This window comes from Mirounga leonina, unplaced genomic scaffold (genome assembly GCF_011800145.1).
Source record: "Mirounga leonina isolate KUSES-001 unplaced genomic scaffold, KU_Mleo_1.0 Mir_199, whole genome shotgun sequence".
In the NCBI taxonomy this organism is placed as follows: domain Eukaryota; kingdom Metazoa; phylum Chordata; class Mammalia; order Carnivora; family Phocidae; genus Mirounga; species Mirounga leonina.
Genome location: NW_023270498.1, coordinates 11,234,388 through 11,256,643, shown reverse-complemented (window position 1 = coordinate 11,256,643; position 22,256 = coordinate 11,234,388). Strand labels below are relative to the sequence as shown.

Genomic DNA, 22,256 nt, shown 5'->3' with positions numbered 1-22,256 from the left:
ATAAAGATCAGAGCAGAAATCAATGAAATAGAAACTAAAAGAACAGTAGAACAGATCAACGAAACTAGGAGCTGGTTCTTTGAAAGAATTAACAAGATCGATAAACCCCTGGCCAGACTTATCAAAAAGAGAAGAGAAATGACCCAAATCAACAAAATCATGAATGAAAGAGAGATCACAACCAACACCGAAGAAATACAAATAATTATAAGAACATATTATGAGCAACTCTATGCCAGCAAATTAGATAACCTGGAAGAAATGGAGGCATTCCTAGAGATGTATCAACTACCAAAACTGAACCAGGATGAAATAGAAAACCTGAACAGACCTATCACCACTAAGGAAATTGAAGCAGTCATCAAAAATCCCCCCCAAAAAAAGCCCAGGGCCAGATGGCTTCCCAGGGGAATTCTACCAAACATTTCAAGAAGAATTAATACCTATTCTTCTGAAACTGTTCCAAAAAATAGAAATGGAAGGAGAACTTCCAAACTCATTTTATGAGGCCAGCATTACCTTGATCCCAAAACCAGACAAAGACCCCATCAAAAAGGAGAATTACAGACCAATATCCCTGTTGAACATGGATGCAAAAATTCTCAGCAAAATACTAGCCAATAGGATCCAACAGTACATTAAAAGGATTATTCACCAAGACCAAGTGGGATTTATCCCTGGGCTGCAAGGTTGGTTCAACATCCGCAAATCAATCAATGTGATACAATACATTAACAAAAGAAAGAACAAGAATCATAGGATCCTCTCAATAGATGCAGAAAAAGCTTTTGACAAAATACAGCATCCTTTCTTGATCAAAACTCTTCAGAGTATAGGCATAGAGGGTACATACCTCAATATCATAAAAGCCATCTATGAAAAACCTACAGCGAATATCATTCTCAATGGGGAAAAACTGAGAGCTTTCCCCCTAAGGTCAGGAACACGGCAGGTATGTCCACTATCACCACTGCTATTCAACATCGTATTGGAAGTCCTAGCCACAGCAATCAGACAACAAAAAGAAATCAAAGGCATCCAAATCGGCAAAGAAGAAGTCAAACTCTCACTCTTTGCAGATGATATGATACTTTATGTGGAAAATCCAAAGGACTCCACCCCAAAACTGCTAGAACTCATAGAGGAATTCAGTAAAATGGCAGGATATAAAATCAATGCACAGAAGTCAGTGGTATTCCTATACACCAACAACAAGACAGAAGAAAGACAAATTAAGGAGTCGATCCCATTTACAATTGCACCCAAAACCATAAGATACCTAGGAATAAATCTAACCAAAGAGACAAAGGACCTGTAATCAGAAAACTATATAATACTCATGAAAGAAATTGAGGAAGACACAAAGAAATGGAAAAACGTTCCATGCTCATGGATTGGAAGAACAAATATTGTGAAGATGTCAATGCTACCTAGAGCATCCCCATCAAAATACCATCCACTTTTTTCAAAGAAATGGAACAAATAATCCTAAAATTTGTATGGAACCAGAAAAGTCCCCGCATAGCCAGAGGAATGTTGAAAAAGGAAAGCAAAGCTGGCGGCATCACAATTCCGGACTTCCAGGTCTATTACAAAGCTGTCATCATCAAGACAGCATGGTACTGGCACAAAAACGGACACATAGATCAATGGAACAGAATAGAGAGCCCAGAAATGGACCCTCAACTCTATGGTCAACTCAACTTTGACAAAGCAGGAAAGAATGTCCAATGGAAAAAAGACAGTCTCTTCAACAAATGGTGTTGGGAAAATTGGACAGCCACATGCAGAAGAATGAAACTGGACCATTTCCTTACACCACACACAAAAATAGACTTGAAATGGTTGAAAGACCTCAATGTGAGACAGGAGTCCATCAAAATCCTAAAGGAGAACACAGGCAGCAACCTCTTCAACCTCAGCCGAAGCAACTTCTTCCTAGAAACATCGCCAAAGGCAAGGGAAGCAAGGGCAAAAATGAACTCTTGGGACTTCATCAAGATAAAAAGCTTTTGCAAAGCAAAGGAAACAGTCAACAAAAGCAAAAGACAACCGACAGAATGGGAGAAGATATTTGCAAATGACATATCAGATAAAGGGCTAGTATCCAAAATCTATAAAGAACTCATCAAACTCAACACCCAAAGAACAAAGAATCCAATCAAGAAATGGGCAGAAGACATGAACAGACATTTTTCCAAAGAAGACATCCAAATGGCCCACAGACACATGAAAAAGTGCTCAATATCGCTCGGCATCAGGGAAATCCAAATCCAAACCTCAATGAGATACCACCTCACACCAGTCAGAATGGCTAAAATTAACAAGTCAGGAAATGACAGATGTTGGCGGGGATGCGGAGAAAGGGGAACCCTCCTACACTGTTGGTGGGAATGCAAGCTGGTGCAGGCACTCTGGAAAACAGTATGGAGGTTCCTCAAAAAGTTGAAAATAGAGCTACCATATGACCCAGCAATTGCACTACTGGGTATTTACCCCAAAGATACAAAAGTAGGGATCCGAAGGGGTACGTGCACCCCGATGTTTATAGCAGCAATGTCCACAATAGCCAAACTGTGGAAAGAGTCAAGATGTCCATCGACAGATGAATGGATAAAGAAGAAGTGGTATATATATACAATGGAATATTATGTAGCCATCAAAAGGAATGAGATCTTGCCATTTGCAATGACGTGGATGGAACTGGAGGGTATTATGTTGAGTGAAATAAGTCAAACAGAGAAAGACATGTATCATATGATCTCACTGATATGAGGAATTCTTAATTGTAGGAAACAAACTGAGGGTTGCTGGAGTGGGGGGTGGGGTGGGAGGGATGGGGTGACTGGGTGATAGACACTGGGGAGGGTATGTGCTCTGGTAAGCGCTGTGAATTGTACAAGACTGTTGAATCTCAGATCTGTACCTCTGAAACAAATAATGCAATCTATGTTAAGAAAAAAAAAAGAAGAAGAAGAAGGTAGCGGGAGGGGAAGAATGAAGCGGGGGAAACCGGAGGGGTAGACGAACCATGAGAGACGATGGACTCTGAAAAACAAACTGAGGGTTCTAGAGGGGAGGGGGGTGGGAGGATGGGTTAGCCTGGTGGTGGGTATTGAGGAGGGCACATTCTGCATGGAGCACTGGGTGTTATGCACAAACAATGAATCATGGAACACTTCATCTAAAATTAATGATGTAATGTATGGGGATTAACATAAGAATAAAAAAAAAATCCCACTTTCCACCTCTCCTTGACCCCGTCTTTCCTTTCCCTTGAAAGTATGTATCTCACACTCTGCGGCGTGCCCATTTCTCCCACCTCAGGAACACCGCTCAGAAGAGGCCACCAAATCCCCCTGTTGTTCGGTGCTCAGCGGTTGCCACGTGGCTTCTGTTCCCAGGCACCCCCCACCACCACCCAGGGGTCCCTAACTCCCGAATCTGGTATTTGTCAGTCCGTGTTTTACGTGACCTATGTGTTGTTTTTGACCACATTGGCCTCCTGATTATCCGCCTCCCTGTTTCTAGACCACACCTTCCTGCGCTCCTCTGCCCCCTTTCCCATGTGCCCACCCCTCCTCTCGGCCCACGGGGCCAGCGTTCCTTGGGGCTTGGTCCTCAGCCTCACACACCTGCGCCCGATAATGGCGTTCTTAGTGTTGGCTTCATCCGTCACCTGTGTACCGAAGGCTCCCGAGTCCGGGTCTGTACTCGAGTCTCTTTTGGGCACCTGCCTGCAGTATGTCCCTCTTGTATTTTCATCCCCTCTCAACCTGGAAACATTTTTCTCCACATGCAACAGGTGGCAACGTCTAGAGACATTTTTGGTGGTTACAACTTGGGACGGAGGATGCTACTGGCGTCTAGTGGGCAGTGGCCTGGAGTCCACTAACCATCCCACAGAATACAGGGCAGTTCCCCCCACAAAGGTTCACTGAGGCACAATGTCAACAATACAGAGGTTGAGAAGCCCTGTCCTATGCACTTCCGAGGGACAGGGCCCCAACTGAACTCCCTCTGATCATCTCCCACTGGGCATGCCACTGTATTCTGTGGTTCTGAGTCTGTCCCTCCCGCGGGGCTAGACGCTTATGGGCACACTGCGCTTTGCTCATCAGATAAAACATATGTCATCTGAAGGCAGGGACCCTGCTACTCAGAAAGAGGAAGGGGACCCTTTAGAGGCTTTTATGGTGATCTCGAGTATAGTATTGAAAAAAAATATATAAGAAAAGACAAATTAGAGAAATAGCTTACATTTCTGCCTTCCTTCCTTCCTGTGTGGCCACACAGTGCATGGGAAACTTTAAAAAGCGAAAATAACAGTTTAGATTCAAGGACTATTTCTAAAAAATATGAAGTTGAATGCCTAGGTAGGCTTAATCATCTAGGCCTGTGTTGGTAAAATGGATTTTTTTTTAAAATAAAAACTAATATTAGCAGAAAGATGAGCCCAGATTGTATTTGGAATGGTAACGGCGTTATGAAGTAAAACCAAAGGGGGAAAAAACTGCCAAGAAAAGAACACTGGAGGTGAAAAGGATGAATATGATATTTTGGCAGTGGACTGATTCTTCCATCTATCCTAGCACTGTCTTATGAAGTTCTCATTTGGGCAACGTATAACATCTTTGAATTCCCCAAATTACTTAAGCCTTTATGAAATACTGAATGGATTGTACCTCTACCATTTTACCCCCAACTCTGCTCCTGCGTCTCCTTCTCGGGAGGCGCGTTTTAAACCCCAAGCTGCGAGACGCACCTGTCCGCCCGCTCGCAGTTAACTGCATCTAAGGGATGTGCCCCATTCCTGGGGCATTCCATTTCCCTCCTGCCTTTTCCATGAGCCTCATTTTTCCTGTTTTACTCTGACTTACTACGTGGAATATATCTTTGTACACTGAAAATTTATAACTAAGGTAGAGTATAAATTCATTTTTTCCCTCCTTTTTTTTTCTGAATTCATTTGGATGCCTTATGTGAGTGCTCTAGTTATGAACGCAAAGAATTTTGGATTTAGGAGGGCAAGTCCTCCCTTGTGGATTAGGAGAGCATGAAGCATCCCTATGATTGCAGAATCCCCGCACGGGAGGACACATCCGTCACCCACAGGATGGGAGTCCCCTGGGGGCTTGCTGGTGTAGCTACAAGCCCATGTTCCAGGGCCACACTCACCATCCCGAGAGGCTTGGGGTCCTTACAACCATGGGGAAGCTGCGGCTGCTGAGAAAGGAGAAGGCTTTAGAGGCTTTTATGGTGACCTAGAGTATAATATTGAAAAAATATATATAAGAAAAGACAAATCAGAGAAATAGCTTACATTTCTGTCTGAAGTCAGTTTTTTTTTTTTTTTAAGATTTTATTTATTTATTGGACAGAGAGAGACACAGCGAGAGAGGGAACACAAGCAGGGGGAGTGGGAGAGGGAGAAGCAGGCTCCCCGCAGAGCAGGGAGCCCGATGCGGGGCTCGATCCCAGGACCCCGGGACCATGACCTGAGCCGAAGGCAGACGATTAACGACTGAGCCACCCAGGTGCCCCTGAAGTTAGTTCTTAAAAGCCACAGAAAAGTAGGTTTCCACCACGTCAAACATTTTGGTAGCATGTATTATACCCCGTATCCTTTGAAAAGTGGATAATTTATAGAAGAGAAACAAGTTCAGTGGTTAGACACTGAGCCATATTCACACTCCTTCCCCAGAGTTTGGCGAAGTGATAAAATTAAGAAAAACAATGACAGTTACAACTGGTGTGCCTCCCAGGTATACACCCCCATGTCACCACCGGCAGGGTGCACCAGCATCTTATTCTCAGCCTTGGGGATGAGGAATCTGAGTCTCGGGGTGGAAGTGCACTCAGCTTGTATGTGGGGGGCAGGGGGAGGGTCTGGTCCCAATGCAGGCTCTGGGTTTTTCCCAAGGAAGCATCTTTCCGTTTAGCTAGGGATCAAATAAACAACCCCGTAACAATTTCAGTACAAAGTGTTTTTTATTGACATTGTAAGAAACATTGTTCTTTCTTTTTGTTACAAAAGGACTAGGTGGTTCTGAAAGCAAAAGTAGAGTCCACGTGTGGCAGGACTGTGGCCCTGGGCATGAGGTGGGCGCGGGGGCATCGCACGGCTGCAGGCTGATCTGAGAAGGCCCAGGGCCGGCCACATCCAAACACTATGCCTACAATACTTAAATGTATTTACATGTGTTTCTTTTAAAAAAGGATTACACATTTTATTTTTTAAAAATCTAAAAAAGGTGAAAAAAAAATGAACTTGTCTTTTATTTTACACGTTTGCGGGATATACAACAGTAACTGGTCAGAAGAGAACATCCTCCATCAGTTCAAAACAACACGGGAAACCAGGTTCCAAGACAGCTCAGACTCCGCTCCGATCGTGTGCTCTTGGCTGGCCCAGGAGCGTGCGGGCCTCGAGCTGCGATCGGGCAACACCAACTGGTCCCTCGCATCGACAAGATCAACGTAAAATAAGGCACATACATCGCAAGAATCACAACTCTGTGGCTCAAGAGGACGAGCCAACGTATGAGGAGCAGGTGCAGTCTCATTAGCTCTTCAGGAAATAAAACAAAACGGTTTAACAAATAAACACACGGTTCGCACAGACGTTCAATAGGAGTAGCATGTACGAGCCTGCATTGAGAAGTAGGCTGGGACCCTAGTGAGTTGCTGTCGTCACCCTCCAACGCGAGGGTCGGAGAAGTGGGGAGGAGGCTGGAGGCTGGAGGCTGGGGGTGGGTCCTGCCCGAGGAGATGCCAAGTCTACAGACGGAAGGCTTCCAAGTGGCCCCAACAGACCTCCCTTCCACTGACTGTTGGGTCACATCGTGGCACTCCTGGAAAAGTACACTTTCCTTCTCCCTCCCCCCGCTTCCCCATCTTTCTGAGATTTCCACAGAGAGAAGCCAAAGACTGCATTGAAGTAGGACTATCTCTGCAAACCTAAGGGCGGAAGGGAGGAAACCAAGTATGAAAAGGTGAAGAAAGGGAGCCACGCAGAGCAACACCTGAAACCACAGGACAAAGCAGAGGCACAGGATGACAACAGTCCTCCCCCAGCTGCCGTCTGTCCTTCCACGGAGGGCAGGCAAAGTAGGAACTTAGGGTAATTGTGAAGTGCAGGTCACATCTGGGAGTTTTACTGGGGAGGGACTCTGATGGAGGAGGAGGGCAAGGTGGTCCCGGGGACCACTGTCCTCACTCAGCAGGTTGCAGAACGCCCAGGTCCCAAGATTGGAAACCAAGAGCAGGGCCAGGCCAAACTGTGAGAGCTCATAAGGTCAGATCAGGGCGCCGAGATTCTGCTGTTTGTGGAAAAAGGAGATTCAGGGAACGGACCACTGATTTTGTGACTGGGTCATGACCTGTTTGAGGAACACAGAAAGAGCCTGGCTCTTTTCTATTGCGAAGTGGTAGACGCCACTCCACTGAGCTCACGCCAGTAGCTGTCTTTTGCTTTGGGGCTCTGTTCCAAAGCAGATGCGTCCTTTGACTTAAAAGCCGGTGCCGGATGGGGGTGGGGAGCGGTGGGAGAAGTCTCAGCACCCCTCCCAACGGTTTCAGGAACATTCGGTCGAAAGCAAACCCAACTTTCTTAGCCACAAAGTCCCAAAGGGCAAATTTACCTCCACGCTGAGTTTCTTGGTCCAAATGAGAGATCATGAATGTGAGAAAAATGGGCTGGTGCTAACATTTTTTCCTATCATTTCATGTTTTATTTTACTTGACTTTGTCGAATACTAATTTAAATGGCAGGAATAAAGGGGAAAAAGCCACACAACTGACTCATGAGTCACTTTGGATAAATCCAACTTCCAGGGTCAATGGGACAAAAAAGAGCAGGTAGTCTGAGGTGTTAGTACTTTATTTTTAATAGTTTACATATTTTTAAATGTAAAATGCTGGATAATCCATGTACTCTGTACACACATAGTATGTCTTTTATGTGTATTAGCTGCACATGGCAAGTAGCTGCACTTTTTTAGTCTTTAAATGTTTTAATCCAAAACGAAAGTACAAATTCAGTCCGCATGAAGGACTCACTGCCTAGAACATTTAACTTAAATGGATGCATCATTTAATAGCTAGGGTGTAAGAAAAGGCATCCACACATCTACTAACCATCCTCCCTAGTGCTTTCAAATACTAACAACGGTCAAGGTGATTTATTCCAAATGTCATTGTATGTGAGCTTTTTCCTTTACAACTAAGTTTTATAAATCCCTTAAAATAGGGTACTTAGAATAGAAATACTCCTTCGCTATAGTGGAATTAACGTATGTTAATGAAAGAGCTGGTTGCAGGGTCGTTTATTAAATACCTAAATACTTAGAACTATATATAATCAATTCTCGGTTATCTATGATAACAGGTGAAGAGCTGGAATTATAATCAACAAATACAGCAAACCCACAAATGTTCCCCAAACTATTTCTATCCAGTAGCTTCACTCTACAATCTACCTAACTTCTTGCCAGAACAGATGGAAGTTGCAGACCCACTGCCCTTCCCCTCTCTCCCTGGAGTGCCGAGCAACATGGAGCGGTCGTAGAGACAGAGGGAGGAGAAGCGACGTGGACAACTGAGACGTGAGCACATAGACGGACCTGCCCTGAGCACACAGATGGACGGGAGGAATTCTAAACCCCAACCGTGAGCAAACTCGTTCATCTGCCAGAGCCCCAAATTTCCGCTTGTGTGCAACCATTGAAAGCATGCCTGGACCTGAGTGGGGGCGGAGGGGTGCGTCAAAAATTGGTCATGTCTGCTAGAGCCCACCCACAAAGGATTCTTCAACTCACTATCCATAATCTGATTCTTGTGCCCAATGTGGGAATTACCAAAAAACAAAAACAAACAAACAAAAAAAACCAACAACCAAAAAACACCCAAGAAAACAAAAAACAAAAAGAAACATAGAGCACATGTAAAGGAAAATTTAAAAAGCTGGAAGCGTAACCCCTTGGTCCAAAGCACACCAACTCCGATTTCCTTTGAGTAACAGAGAAACATGTCAAATCCTCTCGTTTGACCCCTCTTCGAAAAGAAGAACATGCACATCACACATTTACACTGGTTTACTAAAAAAGGGGGAGGGGCGGGCTTACAGTTAAAAAAAAAAAGGAAACAAAGAGGATGATTCGAGTGTAACAATACTGATTCAAAACTGAAATGGAAGACAGTTTCTCCCTAGAATACTTTAGGGTTGTTCAGAGTCCTTTTCCATAAAAGGAATATACTTGAAATACATCCCAGTTAGGTGAGATGAGATTGCTAAAATACATACAGGACTAAAAAAAACAAAAACAACAACAACAACAACAAAACAACAAACCAGCAAGAAACCGAGTCCATTTAATCTTTTAAACTGCTAAAGCTTCACGCTGGTTGGCAGCCTTTCTCCTAACACCTACTGCATCACTGCAAGGAATTTGCTTTCTTCCGCGAGGGAGGTCAGCAAGGAGCTCATGTCCCCGATGGCCATGTTGGTGGTGCTCACCGGCAGCGCGGGCAGTGGGAGGGACGTGCGCGGCGTTGTGAGGCGGGAGGAGCTGTGGGAAAGGTTCTGAATGATACTGGGGCTCAGGGCTCCCGACAGCAGGCTGGCGTGGTCCCCGTCGTCTATAATAGCATCAAAGTCAATCTGCACCCCTTCCAGGTCATGGCTGTCGAGGCTGTCAACCGTGCTCGTCACCTGGTTAGCACCTGGGGAGAGTAATTCAGAGTTTTCGGCGCTGGCCCCCGGTAGCAGGCAGTTGGCTTCTGAAATGGAGAATGAACCAGTTTTCATGTCTTGCTGCTGACTGAAGCCAACGGTTTGGTCATAGAACTGACCAGAGTAACTCTGCGCGTTCGAACAGAGCGGATGGGGCTGCCCGTGCATCTCCATCTTGACGCCATTCACCCTGCAGGTCTGACTGGTGTCACTGAGCTGTCCCTGCTGCACAGTGAGGCTGCCCCTCAGCACGGCCTGGCGCCTGATGCCCCCATAGCCGGCACACGCCTGGTAGCCCCTGGAAGCTGCCAAGCTGGACGGCTGGCTGCCGAGACAGGGGTGCCCCGGCAGGCCGCTCTCCGGCCCTTGATAGATGTTGATGTGTGAGGTAGCGCTAACCTGCCCTAGCATCTGCTGGCCGGCGCGGCCTGCCCCTTGGTGGTCACTGAGCAGCTGAGGGGCCGGGTACCCCTGGCCCACCAGGTCTTGGGGCGCTACGCCATTCACGACACCGCCCGCCGATTCGTTGGGCGCCACCGACAGGCCAAAATCTGGCTGGCTCCCGTTCGCCGGCACTGCGGCGCTTTTCAACTTTGCCGCTTGAATCCCGGCACCACAGGCCCCGTCGAGCAGGCCGGGGCCCCCGGGCTGCCTGTTGAGGCAGTTTCCATACGGCTGGGCCTTGTAGGGCTGTTCGTGGAAGGCGTTCCCGCTGGTGCCAGGCCCACCGCCTCCGCTGCTGTGGCTCACCAAGTGCTCTGGGCTGCCGTAGGAGCTGCCGGGCTCAGCGAGGGTCGGGTACCCCCCAGTGGGGCCGGCCCCGCTCCTCAAGGGATGCTGCGGGTGGACGCCCATGTTGTTGTAGAAGCCGAAGGCTCGGGCCTGCTGCGCCGCGGCCCGGTGGCCACATTTCAGCTTGGAAGAGCACAGGTCGGCGCTGCCGGAGCTGACCTCGTTCCACTGAATGGGCAGGTCGGATTTGCTGGCTTCTGGGCAAGGCTGCTCGAGCGGTCGGTACTGCTGGCTGGCGTGGCCGGCGTGGCCGTCTGGCAGCCCGGGGGGGTCAAAGTCTCCATGCCCACTCCCCAGGCCGGGCCCGTGGGGCACTTTGCCGTCATCGGAGACGGCACTTTGGAAGGGCTGCTCATACCCTGCTTGGGTCTGGGCATTTAAATACTGCACCACGTCGTCGGGCAAGAAATCCTCCTCGTTCAGGTTCAGCTCGGCGTCCATGGTCAGGGACTCCAGGGTGACGTTCTCGGTAATGCTTGGAGGACAGGGAGACGCCGGGAAGTGGCGGGGCTGGCCACCCTCGGGCCGCGTGTAGTTCTGAAGCACGAAGTTGCGCTTTTCCAGGGAGGGAGGCAGCGCTGGAGGGCTGAAGCTCTGCAGGCTGCTGAAGCGCTGCACCCGTGGCAGGGAGAGGCTCTCGGACACCGTCCTCACCGGGTCGCTGGCCCTCCTCACGCCGTTGCCCAGCCCGTCGGCGGGCAGCAGAGGGCGGCGGCCGTGACCGTGGGCGCCCCCGTCGCTACACCTCCGCGGAGGGTGCACGGGGGGCAGGGCCCCCGCGGGCTCCCTGCTGTCCCCGAGCAGGGCCATCCTGGTCTTCAGGCTCATCCTCTCCATGTTGGGCAGCGGGGTGGGGGGCGGGCCGCCCGTGGCCGCCGCGTACTTGGCTTTCAGGCGGTACTGCTGTGCTGGCGTGAGGCTGAGCAGGCTGGGCAGCCCGTCTCCCTGGCTGGCCTCGCTGGACCTGCGCGAGGCGTCGGTGGAGATGGGGTCATAGGAGTCGGCCACGCTCACGTTCTGGGGCCGGCCCTCGGCCTGGGACGCCTCGCTGGATCTCCGGCTGGAGAAGCAGGGGGAGATGCCCGAGGAGCGGCGGCTGCTCAGGTAGGCAGAGCTGATGGTGCTGGTGTTGCTGTCCCTCCGGTTGAGCATGTTCAACATGGTGATGTCCACGCCCGAAAGGTCGCTTCTGTTCGGGAGAAGAGTCACGGGCCCGCCCAAGCTGCAGCTGGTACTGGGCTGCGTGCCTGCAGAGAAAAGGGTGGGAGACGTGCAGTCATTTCGGGAGGACTGGAAACAGGTCAGGGTGCAGGATGGGGTGAAACCAGTTTCGGGTTCCCTGGGCCCGGCAGTGTCTGCCCCAGCCCCCCACCTCTGCGGCACGGCCCCGAAGTCCAGGGAACCGTGAAGGAGTGGGTGCGGCTGCGTTGCCAAGAATCTTTATTTACGAGTCCGCAGGAAAGTTTGCAGACCCCGGCTTACACAGAACAGTAAACGCAGCCTGGATCACTTAAGCTCCTTCACAGGTGCAGGGCACAGTGCTCTGGGTCCAGGCAAGTCCAAGGCCAAAGGCATTCGGGGAGTGTCCTATCTACTCAGGGCTTCCTCTGACATCTGTGAAGGTGGAGCATGCCTGGGTTGGACGGTGGGGAGCTTCACCCTTAGGAATACGCTCCAGGCAGTGAGTGTCATCTCAGAAGCAAAACCTGATGTGGGGCTGCCGACCTTCCTTGACCTGGGAACACATCAGTCAAGGTGGCTGCTGAGCTCCCAGGTGCAGACGGGAAACTGGATGGCAGTGCTAACCCCGGATGTCTCTGCTGGGGAGTTCCTCAGCCCGGCCCAACAGTTATGATCTCACCGTGAGAACATGAGTCACACACAGAGTGAGCATACTGGGCGCTACCTTCTGTGTCCGCAGTATCCCCTCATCACCTGCTTTTAAAATACGGACTCTCCCAGAAAGGCAACACCGAAGTGTGTGGTGACGGTAGAATTTCAGGACCGGGTTGGGGGGACACACCAGCACACACCGAGCGGCTCGGGTGCGCGGACCGAACAGACAGCCCGGGGCCGACGTGAGGTGGGGCACGGGACTCACCGTTTCCCATGAGAGGAGACACTGCAGGGGCTTTGGGGGGTAGGACGGGGTTCAGTCGTGGAAGCATTCCATTCACTTGTTTGAGCCTTTCTAGTTTTACGTGCTCCATCCATTTGGTCCCTGCCGGGTTCCTCCTGGCTTGCAAGGCCAGGGCGGTGGTGGCCGTGGAAATGGTCGAGTCCATGACTGGGGTTTCGTCGATGGCGCCGAGGTCCCCCACACCACCTCCGTCGGTCAGAGGAAGCTCGAGCCCACTGCTGGAATAGTTGCTGATGGGGGACTGTTGGTTGCTGCATGAAGACTGACCACCAGGGCTTGGCTGAGATGTCTGCTGGGGTCAAGGGCAAAGGCAAGAGACGTCACCGGGAAGGAGAAAGGCAGGGGAGCTCATGCAGACGCTCGACCTGCAGGGGGCTCCGGGGGTGGTGTGAGGAGAACCGTGTGCCGGGGAATGGAGGTGGCCTCTCTCAACGACAGCGGCTGAGGGGATGCCGGGCAGATGTGCGGGGGGCGGGGGGGGCAATGGCAGCAGGGCATGCTGAAGGGGGTGGGCGGTGACCGGCACGACATCAGCCACGGAACCCTGCCCCAGATGCCAACTCTGCCAAACAGGCTTCCTCGGCTCCAATCCCACTTGCACGACTTGACTTGATTCTTTGGGCAAAATACTCAGTCACTCTAGACCTGTTTCCTTATCTACCAAATGGGGACAACTTAATCAGTTTTCGGGACTGTGGCGGGAATTAAGTGTCAGGCTCAGAGAGCACACGAAATATAAAACGACCTGGGAAACGGTTCCTGATTGGCTCCGCAGGCATTCGCGGCTCACCTGACCCCAGGGGGCTTTGGTCCGCAGGTTCGCCCTGCTTGGCTACAGCGTCCATGGGAGATGGGCACTCGAGGCACACACGACCTCCTTTCCCATGAGACCCTCTCTGAGCTGCTCAGGGCTGGTTCCCCAAGCTCTGTGCAACCTCCCCGCTTCTGTCTACACCTGCCTGCTCTGTAGAACCCCAACCAGGCTGTTCACAGAGGCAGCTGTAAGAGGCAAAACTTCAATCCCTTGGCTTCTGCTGTACCCAGAGGGGAAGAAAGGCTGCAGGTTACAGCCATCTGAATCTGGGGAATAATCTTACCGTTTCCCCTAAAGTGCCCTGGCGTTTCTCTGGGAGAACAGGGTAATGTTTCCCTCACCCCAACTGTGGACTGTATCAGCCAGTTCTGCAACTAGATAGAAACTTGATCCAGGGCACTGGAGCTCCGTCAGGGAAAGGAACCACCCGCCCCAGGACTCCGGGAGACGGGGAGTGGAGAGCTGGTGATCCTCAGGTCTGGTGGGGTCGGGGGGGGCGGAACACCAGGTAAAATGGCCCTCAATGACCGGTCTGCACAACCTAGAACCGCTCTAAAATTGCATTGGTGAATTCAATTGGCTGACAAACAGTATAACCCCTTTTGTGTGGATAAGGAAAGCGACGTTCAGAGAAGTTCAGTGACTGCCCAAAATAACAAAGTCACAAAGTCAATGCTAAGACTAGCCTAGACTCCCAGCCAGGTACCACAGGGCCCTCTCCAGCGTTACTGTAACAACTGGAACCTGAGAGCAGCCCCAAGAGCCCGTTCTCCAGGGAGAGAGAACCACAGGCACTCAGGTACGGACTCCCACTGTTGTCCCAGATGGGGTGCACAGCGCTGTTGGGAAGGGCTTCTCGGCACAGGGCTTCTCAGTAGAACCCCTCACACTTGTTCCGCAACCACACTACATACAGCCAAGCAGATGAACACTTTCTAAGTGAGTGCCATGTGATACACCGAGTCTGTCCTGGGCAACCAAGCAGAGCCAGATGAGATACACAAATCTGATGGTGAGTTCAGGAAGCCTTGCTCACGTTTTGCTTCAGCAGAATCCTGGGGGGCCAGGCCACCTGCTCCTTCCCAAGGTACGTGGAGCATGCGGGGCTTCGGAGGTCTTTGCCTCTTGGACTGTCAGCTCAGAGTGTGTGCCGGTGAATCTGTGTGTGCACGTGTATGTGCGTGCACATGCACGGCAGACTCGCCTCCACAGGGCACGGAAGGGGGCACACAGGCATTTACGACCAGAGAGCTGCTCAGAGGAGTCAGACATTTCCATACAGATTAAACTGCGAACAACAAATGGATCCAGATCGTCCTCAAAGAGAGTAGTATCGGTCTGGCCCCAAAGTGAATTTACATGTGTCAATTTGATAATGAAATAGTCTTTGAGAACATCTGCTTGGTTGGCCGGCTATGATTTGTTATGAAAACCTAGACAAAAAGAACAATGAATTTCACCATCTAACTCCACATTTCCACATGCTGAATGGTCAAAACACATTGCTTCTATGTTTGAAATGTAGCTGAGTAATGTTCTCTACCAAAGATATCACAAAGCACAAGAACTAAGGAAAAACCAAATGCATAGAAGTTAAATGTTAAAACGAACACAAAACAAAAAGAGCGGAGAAGCCAAAATTCCCTCACCTTATTACCCACTGTCCTTAGGAAGTGAGAACAAGACATTTAGGAGCATTACACAGAAGAGATGTGGAATTAATAAGAAAAAAGAAGGAAGAATTTAATTCATAGCACAATGATCAAAGACATGTTTTTAAAGAAAGAATATTAGACATGTAAATCTTATATGCATTAGTAAATGTCTACAAAGCGATCTATTCATATCTACATGTGTATGGACATATACAGACAAAATAATCCCCTGTGGGAAATTTGATTAATTTATTAGCCTTACCTATAAAATATGGAGCCTCGTATCAATCTCTATGATCCCTCCCAGCCTATGTTTCTGTGATTTCATTACTTTATAAAATAGTTCACATCTTGGGGCCTCTCAGATGTCACTGAGCCAAATAACTACACGTTCTTATTTCTACCAATTTTCTTTTTAAATAATGGGTGTTTAGAGAGGAGATGACAAGTTTTCTTGAGCTAGGGATGTACATTCAAGGTACAAGAGGCTCTGGGTCCTTAGGATGGCCGAAGAACATAAATCATTGTCTTTTGATGACATAATCTAGGAGACTACAAATTCATTTTCCTTGTTTCATTAAACACTTGAGGATAAACTGCTGAATGTTCTGCACATTGTACAGGTGGACTTTATTTTAGGAAATGGATATGTGGTCCCCCCAAAAAGTATGTACAACACCGCTTATGAACTGATTAATTTTACAGTATGGTGATGAGTCATAATACATACATCAACTTTTGACTAAGGTGCTTTTTATTTTTCTTTTAATTTTTTGACTAAAGTGCTTTATATTTATTTTTCTTTCTTTCTTTTGACTAAGGTGCTTTTTAAAAGCAAAATATAGCTACCCACTGGGAAGTCATGATAAATCTGGATAGCTTATCTGTATTATTTTTGGCTACACTTAACGTCACCATCTAAAACTCTTAAAACAAACTCAGTAAGTCATTAAAATTCAACCGATGATTAAATTCCACTCAGTCAACTCTGGAATTGTACACATGCATTATTTCCTATCCATAGGTACTGCTGCATGGTGACATCACCCAGGAACTCCTAGGATGTCCATCCAATTGCTGGACTCTTCTAATTTTAAGAAGAAACTTCCTGAAACTGAGTACAGCTACGTCTGGCTGACCACTCCCGTGCATCTGGAAATCCAAGCACACGACTTCTATCTGGTATGTTTCCTCCATATACAGAGTGCCGGACAAGACCCCAACACATTCGCGGAGCTGACTCTGTTACGTATGCTGCCAAATACAAATGTACCGGAGCTCTTCCGATAGCTACTCTTTTCATTCTTCTTGTTGCCTTTCTTACAGTTTTAGACGCTTTAGTATGGCATGTCCTTAACCAAAAAAAAAAATCGCCAAGGGAGTTTGCAAGAAGCTGCAACAGTAGCATAATCCATGTAGCAGTCTGGTGACTGATACGGCCCCAAACCAGAATGATTTCTCCTGACGACAAGCTTTCTGTCTGCCCCTGCTCTTCCCCTCCTTGGTTCGAGCGCCAATGCACAAATGGTCTCCAGTCTATCAAGCCCATCCCGAGCCTGGCAAAGGGGGCTGGCTTTTCTAAAGATCAGCCGTGCCAGGTCATTCGCCACCCCTGGTAAAATATAACCTCTGTCCTCCTCACTCCTCTTTACTCCTGCACATGGTCCTGGGGCCCCACGGCTCCTGTTGCAATGCCCTGCTCCCCAGGCCCTGCGCCTTCCCCCCACCGAGTGCTAAACTTGAGGGCCACCCACTCCGCCGCCCCCATCACATCCTCAAGTGCGCTGGCGGTTTGCTCCCCTCTCGAACGGAGAGGCGGAACAAACCGGCAGAGGGGGGCGGCGGAGTGGGTCTTTCACACTCGTGGGAAAGACTCATCACACTGAGTTGTGAGTATTTGCTTTTTGGTGGTCTGTCTATCCCCCGGGACTGTACACGCCTAAACAATAGGGACTGTGGCTTTTTTATCTCAGGGTCACCAGGGCAAAGCACAAAGCAAAAGACTAATTTACAGAAAGACGGAATAGCTGATTTTCTACATTACAGGTCTACTGAAAATGTAGACAGTCGTGCCTTTCTTTCTACTGCCACGACGTGGTATGGTTCCAGACTGATTTTAAATACCAGTTAGCAAACCCTGACGCTCTTTTCTGAGTTATTCTATGCCGATGAACCTTAAGTAAGGAATCCGGGTCTCTGAGCTCCTGACCCCTTCAATCAGAGCCCAACGCAGTGAGGACCCGGGCAGTCTAGTCCCTCCTCAAGCCCTCGCTGACTTTCTAAAATGACCTAGGCTTGGGGACAAGCAGAAGGAAAGTGAATGACATACCATGGGCTTCTCTGCCTTGACTGCTTTCACTTGGAGGCATTCATCCCGCTTTGAGGTAGTATTGCTGAGGTCCTTCTGCTCCCCAAGGGCTCCCTGAGTCTGCCGGCCAGGCGACCGGGACTGTGAATGGCTGCCGGAATCACGGGGTGGGGGGGGGCGAGGATGAATGTCCCCACGCTGCTTCTTGGTCACATGAGCCTCTGGGCCATGCACTGTCTTCACGTGCTTCCGGAGGGAACTCGGGTCTGTGTAGCGCTTCGTGCAACCTGGGATTTTGCACACATACGGTTTCTGCCAAAAGCCACAAGAACAAAATAAGAGATTGTTATCAAAGTGCTAATGCCCCAGCCCAACAGTCTCATGGACGCACACCGTAGCTTTCTTTCAAAGCACTTCCACAAAGCTGGGAAGTATTCAGATACCTCTGGGTACTAAGGGTTTAATAAAGGCCATTTGAACACTGCTCAGGGGCCAGTGAATCTAGTTTTAATAGACTATTATTTTAGAGAATGCTCAAGGAGAGCTACAAATGTGCAAATCGCCTGTATATGCTTGGAAACATTTATCCCATGAATAGGAAGAAGGATCCTGGTGTCGGGGTAGCTTCTCAATAGGTATTTGAAGATGGTGATGGGGAAGACGATGATGATGATGATGATGGTGACAACTATAGAAGGCTCCGACCCCCATCACCTCATCAGAAGAATGCTATATGCCTTTGGGAGAATTTGTATGAAGAAATTTCTTAGGGACTCCTGGTTCTCAGATCAAAAATCACTACACCCGTTGTGAAAATGTGCACATAGGCATCGTAAAAAAAAAATTGCCTATAGCCTCTTCCGTGTTAGATATGACTAAAACATGTCCATTTGGGTCACATTACAACAGTGTGGGATGTTTGGGGCTCAGAATATCCAGAACTTTTCTGATCCTCAAAGCTGTAAAGCCCTGTTCGACCGTCTATGAATGCTCACTCACAAACTGAGAAGGGCTGATGGATGGCATCCTGGAAATGAGGATTCCTGTCTGGCTCTGCTCCTGAGTACTAAGGCCTGTGAATTATATATTCCATGTTCCATGTGGGCTGGTGACCAAACCTACAAATGCAGTCATTAAAAACTCTATGGATGCTTATAGCTACACTATTTACTCAAATCATAGAATCGTAGGCATTTACTCATGATCAACATCAAAACTGGGATTTTGTTTACCTGGCTTGAAATATAATATAGTCACGAATCCTTACAAGAATATGTATCTGTATATGTAGTGAAAAGAAGGGCCATATGCACCCCAATGTTCATAGCAGCAATGTCCGCAATAGCCAAACTGTGGAAAGAGCCGAGATGCCCTACAACAGATGAATGGATAAAGAAGATGTGGTCCATATATACAATGGAATATTACTCAGCCATCAGAAAGGATGATTACCCAACTTTTACATCAACATGGATGGGACTGGAGGAGATTATGCTAAGTGAAATAAGTCAAGCAGAGAAAGTCAATTATCATACGGTTTCACTTATTTGTGGAACATAAGGAATAGCATGGAGGACATTAGGAGAAGGAAGGGAAAAATGAGGGAGGGGAATTGGAGGGAGAGATGAATCATGAGAGACTATGGACCTGAGAAACAAACAGGGTTTTAGAGGGGAGGGGGGAGGAGGGATTGGTTAGCCCCGTGATGGGTATTAAGGAGGGCACGTACTGGGGGTGCCTGGGTGGCTCAGTTGGTTAAGCGACTGCCTTCGGCTCAGGTCATGATCCTGGAGTCCCGGGATCGAGTCCCGCATCGGGCTCCCTGCTCGGCAGGGAGTCTGCTTCTCCCTCTGACCCTCCTCCCTCTCATGCTCTCTGTCTCTCATTCTCTCTGTCTCAAATAAATAAATAAAATCTTAAAAAAAAAAAAAAGGAGGGCACGTACTGCATGGAGCACTGGGTATTATATGAAAACAATGGATCATGGATCACCACATCAAAAACTAATGATGTATTGTATGGTGACTAATATAACATAATAAAATTTAAAAAAATAAAATAAAATTTGTTAATCATGAAAAAAAAAAAAAGAATATGTATCTGTGTAGACCAGAAGATGAGCTATTAGGTAAGCGATAGTCATAAAAAGCATGATTAGTATAATGTACCCATTATATTAAAAAAAGATGTCCTGTCTTATAGAATGTATGTGTCTAAAAGATGCTTTTTCGCTAAAAGCCCAAGAACAGACTGAGTGCTACATAAAATGATGAAATGCCCTAATGTAGTGAAGACTCCGAAAATTATCCCGAGAGACTTCACCTCCAAATTTGAGATTCTTTTGGGGGAGAATTGATTCCCATTAACTATGAATTACTTCTATTCAGGGGCTGGTGTGATTTCAGCACATATATAATGAAATGAGCGCATTGACTTCTATGCATTAGGGACAGAAGAATGGCTCCAGCAATGAGTGCTATTACCTTACGGCATCCTGACATCGGCCCAACGCCGGCTCACCGCGCTGCCGTGATGGACTGTTCTATCAGCGGGCACGCCGGGATGCATGGCGCAGGTGTTGGGGGCAGGGGGCACGGGGGCGCGGGGAGAGAACCGGGCCCGCATTACACGCCTGAGGAGCTACTCTTCCCATAAGTATATGCATGTGTATACCCTGGGTTAGCTTGGAAAGGGGGACACAGATAGAGGTGGAAAGTCTTTGCTTGCCATCAATGACTGAAATGAAATATAAGTGTACGCAGGGATAATAAATGTTGTCAGTCTCACTGAGTTCCCTGTGTCTCCCGTCCTAGACGTTCAACTTTTGCCATGGTTGTTTCCTTTTTGACTCACTCAACTGAAAGGTACTTCGTGAAAGTAATTGCTGTGTTTTTTACTTGACTTTGTAGCATTTATCCAACTAAATTTTTCAATAAACGTTTAATGGTCCTCACTATAGGCAAGACTCATATACTGCAGGATTTAATGTCCAGGGTTACAAAATGTGCAGGAAAAATAAGACAGCATGTAATTATCACCAGGCCCAAGTATGAATGCCACAGAAGGATGTGGACGGAGGACAATCATGTTTTAGTTGGGATGACTGTGGGGAGCATCGGTTACTACGCTTTTATATCTGGGTATAACACCCAGCTCGTGGGGTCTGAGGGTGAAATAAGACGATATATGAAACGCTCATCACGATGTGTTTGTGGCACAGAGTAATTGCTCAGTGAACCAAACTTTATTAGGAGAAGGCTCTGTAGCTGGGTCCTGAAAGTAGACCAAAATTCTGAGGGATAAAAACGAAGGTAAGAGGATGTGAAAGGAAAGCCACAGTCCAGAGGCAGGACCGCTTAACGCATGTGGGTGTGGCTGTCCCGTTCCACTCATGGCCACAGAGGTCAGAGGTCAAGCCTGGAAGGGCAGGCTTGGGCCGGGTGCCAGCAGGTGCAAGCCGAGAGAATCTAAACTTTCCCTCTAGGAAAGAGGAAGCCACTGGACTGTTCTGGAAAGGGAGATACAACTGAGTCAGAGCTCAAGGATACTTGCCTAGTGTGGCTTTGGGGGGACATGAGCTGTGTGGTCTAGAGTCGGGATCCCTGGCAGAGGCCACTGCTATGGCCCCAAATGGGTGAGGCAGCCTAAGGGTGCAGGAAGAAGGCCAGACTGGCTTCCCGAGTGGGAATGATGCCCCTCCTGTTCAAGTCCACGGTATTCTGTTCTACACCCACAACAGCAAAGCGTGCGCCACCTAACTAGCTATCGATATTTGTTTAGGGAATGAATGGAAGTACAAATAAATGAGAGCAAATAAATGAAAGGAGATACCTAGATTTATCTAGGACCAGCTCATGACACAAATCTAGATTCTTAATTTTGGTGGATGTGAAGCCATCCATCATTTACACGGAGGGCCAAAGCCTTGCGTGGTCAAGGTGGTTAACTTACTTTAGATACACTGCTCAACCCTGGCGAAAGATATGATTGAACAGGATAACTTTTAATCTCATAATGGATAAACGCTCACATGGCGCTACACTCTTGACCTCACGGAAGTGGACAAGCTCCACTCTAATGCATTTAAGCAAAGCAAACAGCTATGCACATAATTTAAGTCCTTAAGAAAGATAAAAAGCTGAGTAAGTATGTGTGTATATGTTCACTGCTAATCCTACCACACCCACTGCCCCAATTTCTCCACAATAACAGGAGGGAAACTTGTCCTAAAATCTATAGGAATGAATACCTTCTAAATTTCTAGAGTGCAGTTAAATATATCAATTTAATTCTAACTTAATCGAATCCCCTAAAACATTTTAAATTGAGATATAATCCACATACCATAAAAAGAACCCTTTTAAGTTGCACAATTCAGTGGCATTTAGTACATCCACAATCTTGTGCAACTATCACCATTTATCAATCAAATTCCAGAATATTTCCAACATCTTCCAAAGAAATCCTGTATCTATTAGCAGTCACCCCCTATTCCCTTCCCTCAGCCTCTGGCAACCACTGATCTGCTTTCTGTCTCTACGGATTCGCCTAGACTCCCTAAAACTTTGCACAAAACAAGAACAGCAGATTACATAGCAACTTCTACATGTAGTAAAGGCGTTTTTGACATAAAAAAATGGAGATGTGGCAACTCCCCTAAAGCATCCTCCAACAGCTGATTAATAATAAGAGACTCCAAATGACGTAAGTCTCCTTATTCTGCCATGACCCTTTCAAAAAGAGTCTGTACGTGTGAACCTGCATGTATGAGCTGAAGAGTGAGTGTGGTCTTTTTAAGAAAAGTGTGGCTCATC

The 22,256-nt window shown here is 47.9% G+C and overlaps 1 protein-coding gene across 2 annotated transcripts in view; it reads right to left on the bottom strand.

Moving 5' to 3' along the window:
• Positions 1–7,723: 7,723 nt before the first annotated feature.
• Positions 7,724–22,256, bottom strand: part of GLI3 (GLI family zinc finger 3) — a 273,042-nt gene continuing 258,509 nt past the window's right edge. The window contains exons 13-15 of one of the 2 annotated variants that reach the window (XM_035026515.1): positions 17,464–17,754; positions 12,627–12,957; positions 7,724–11,772 (exon numbers count right to left, since the gene is read on the bottom strand). In XM_035026515.1, coding sequence (XP_034882406.1) covers positions 9,428–11,772; positions 12,627–12,957; positions 17,464–17,754 — 2,967 coding nt within the window. In that variant the 3' untranslated portion in view covers positions 7,724–9,427. The remainder of the gene's footprint in view (positions 11,773–12,626; positions 12,958–17,463; positions 17,755–22,256) is intronic. The other variant, XM_035026516.1, reaches the window with a different exon arrangement.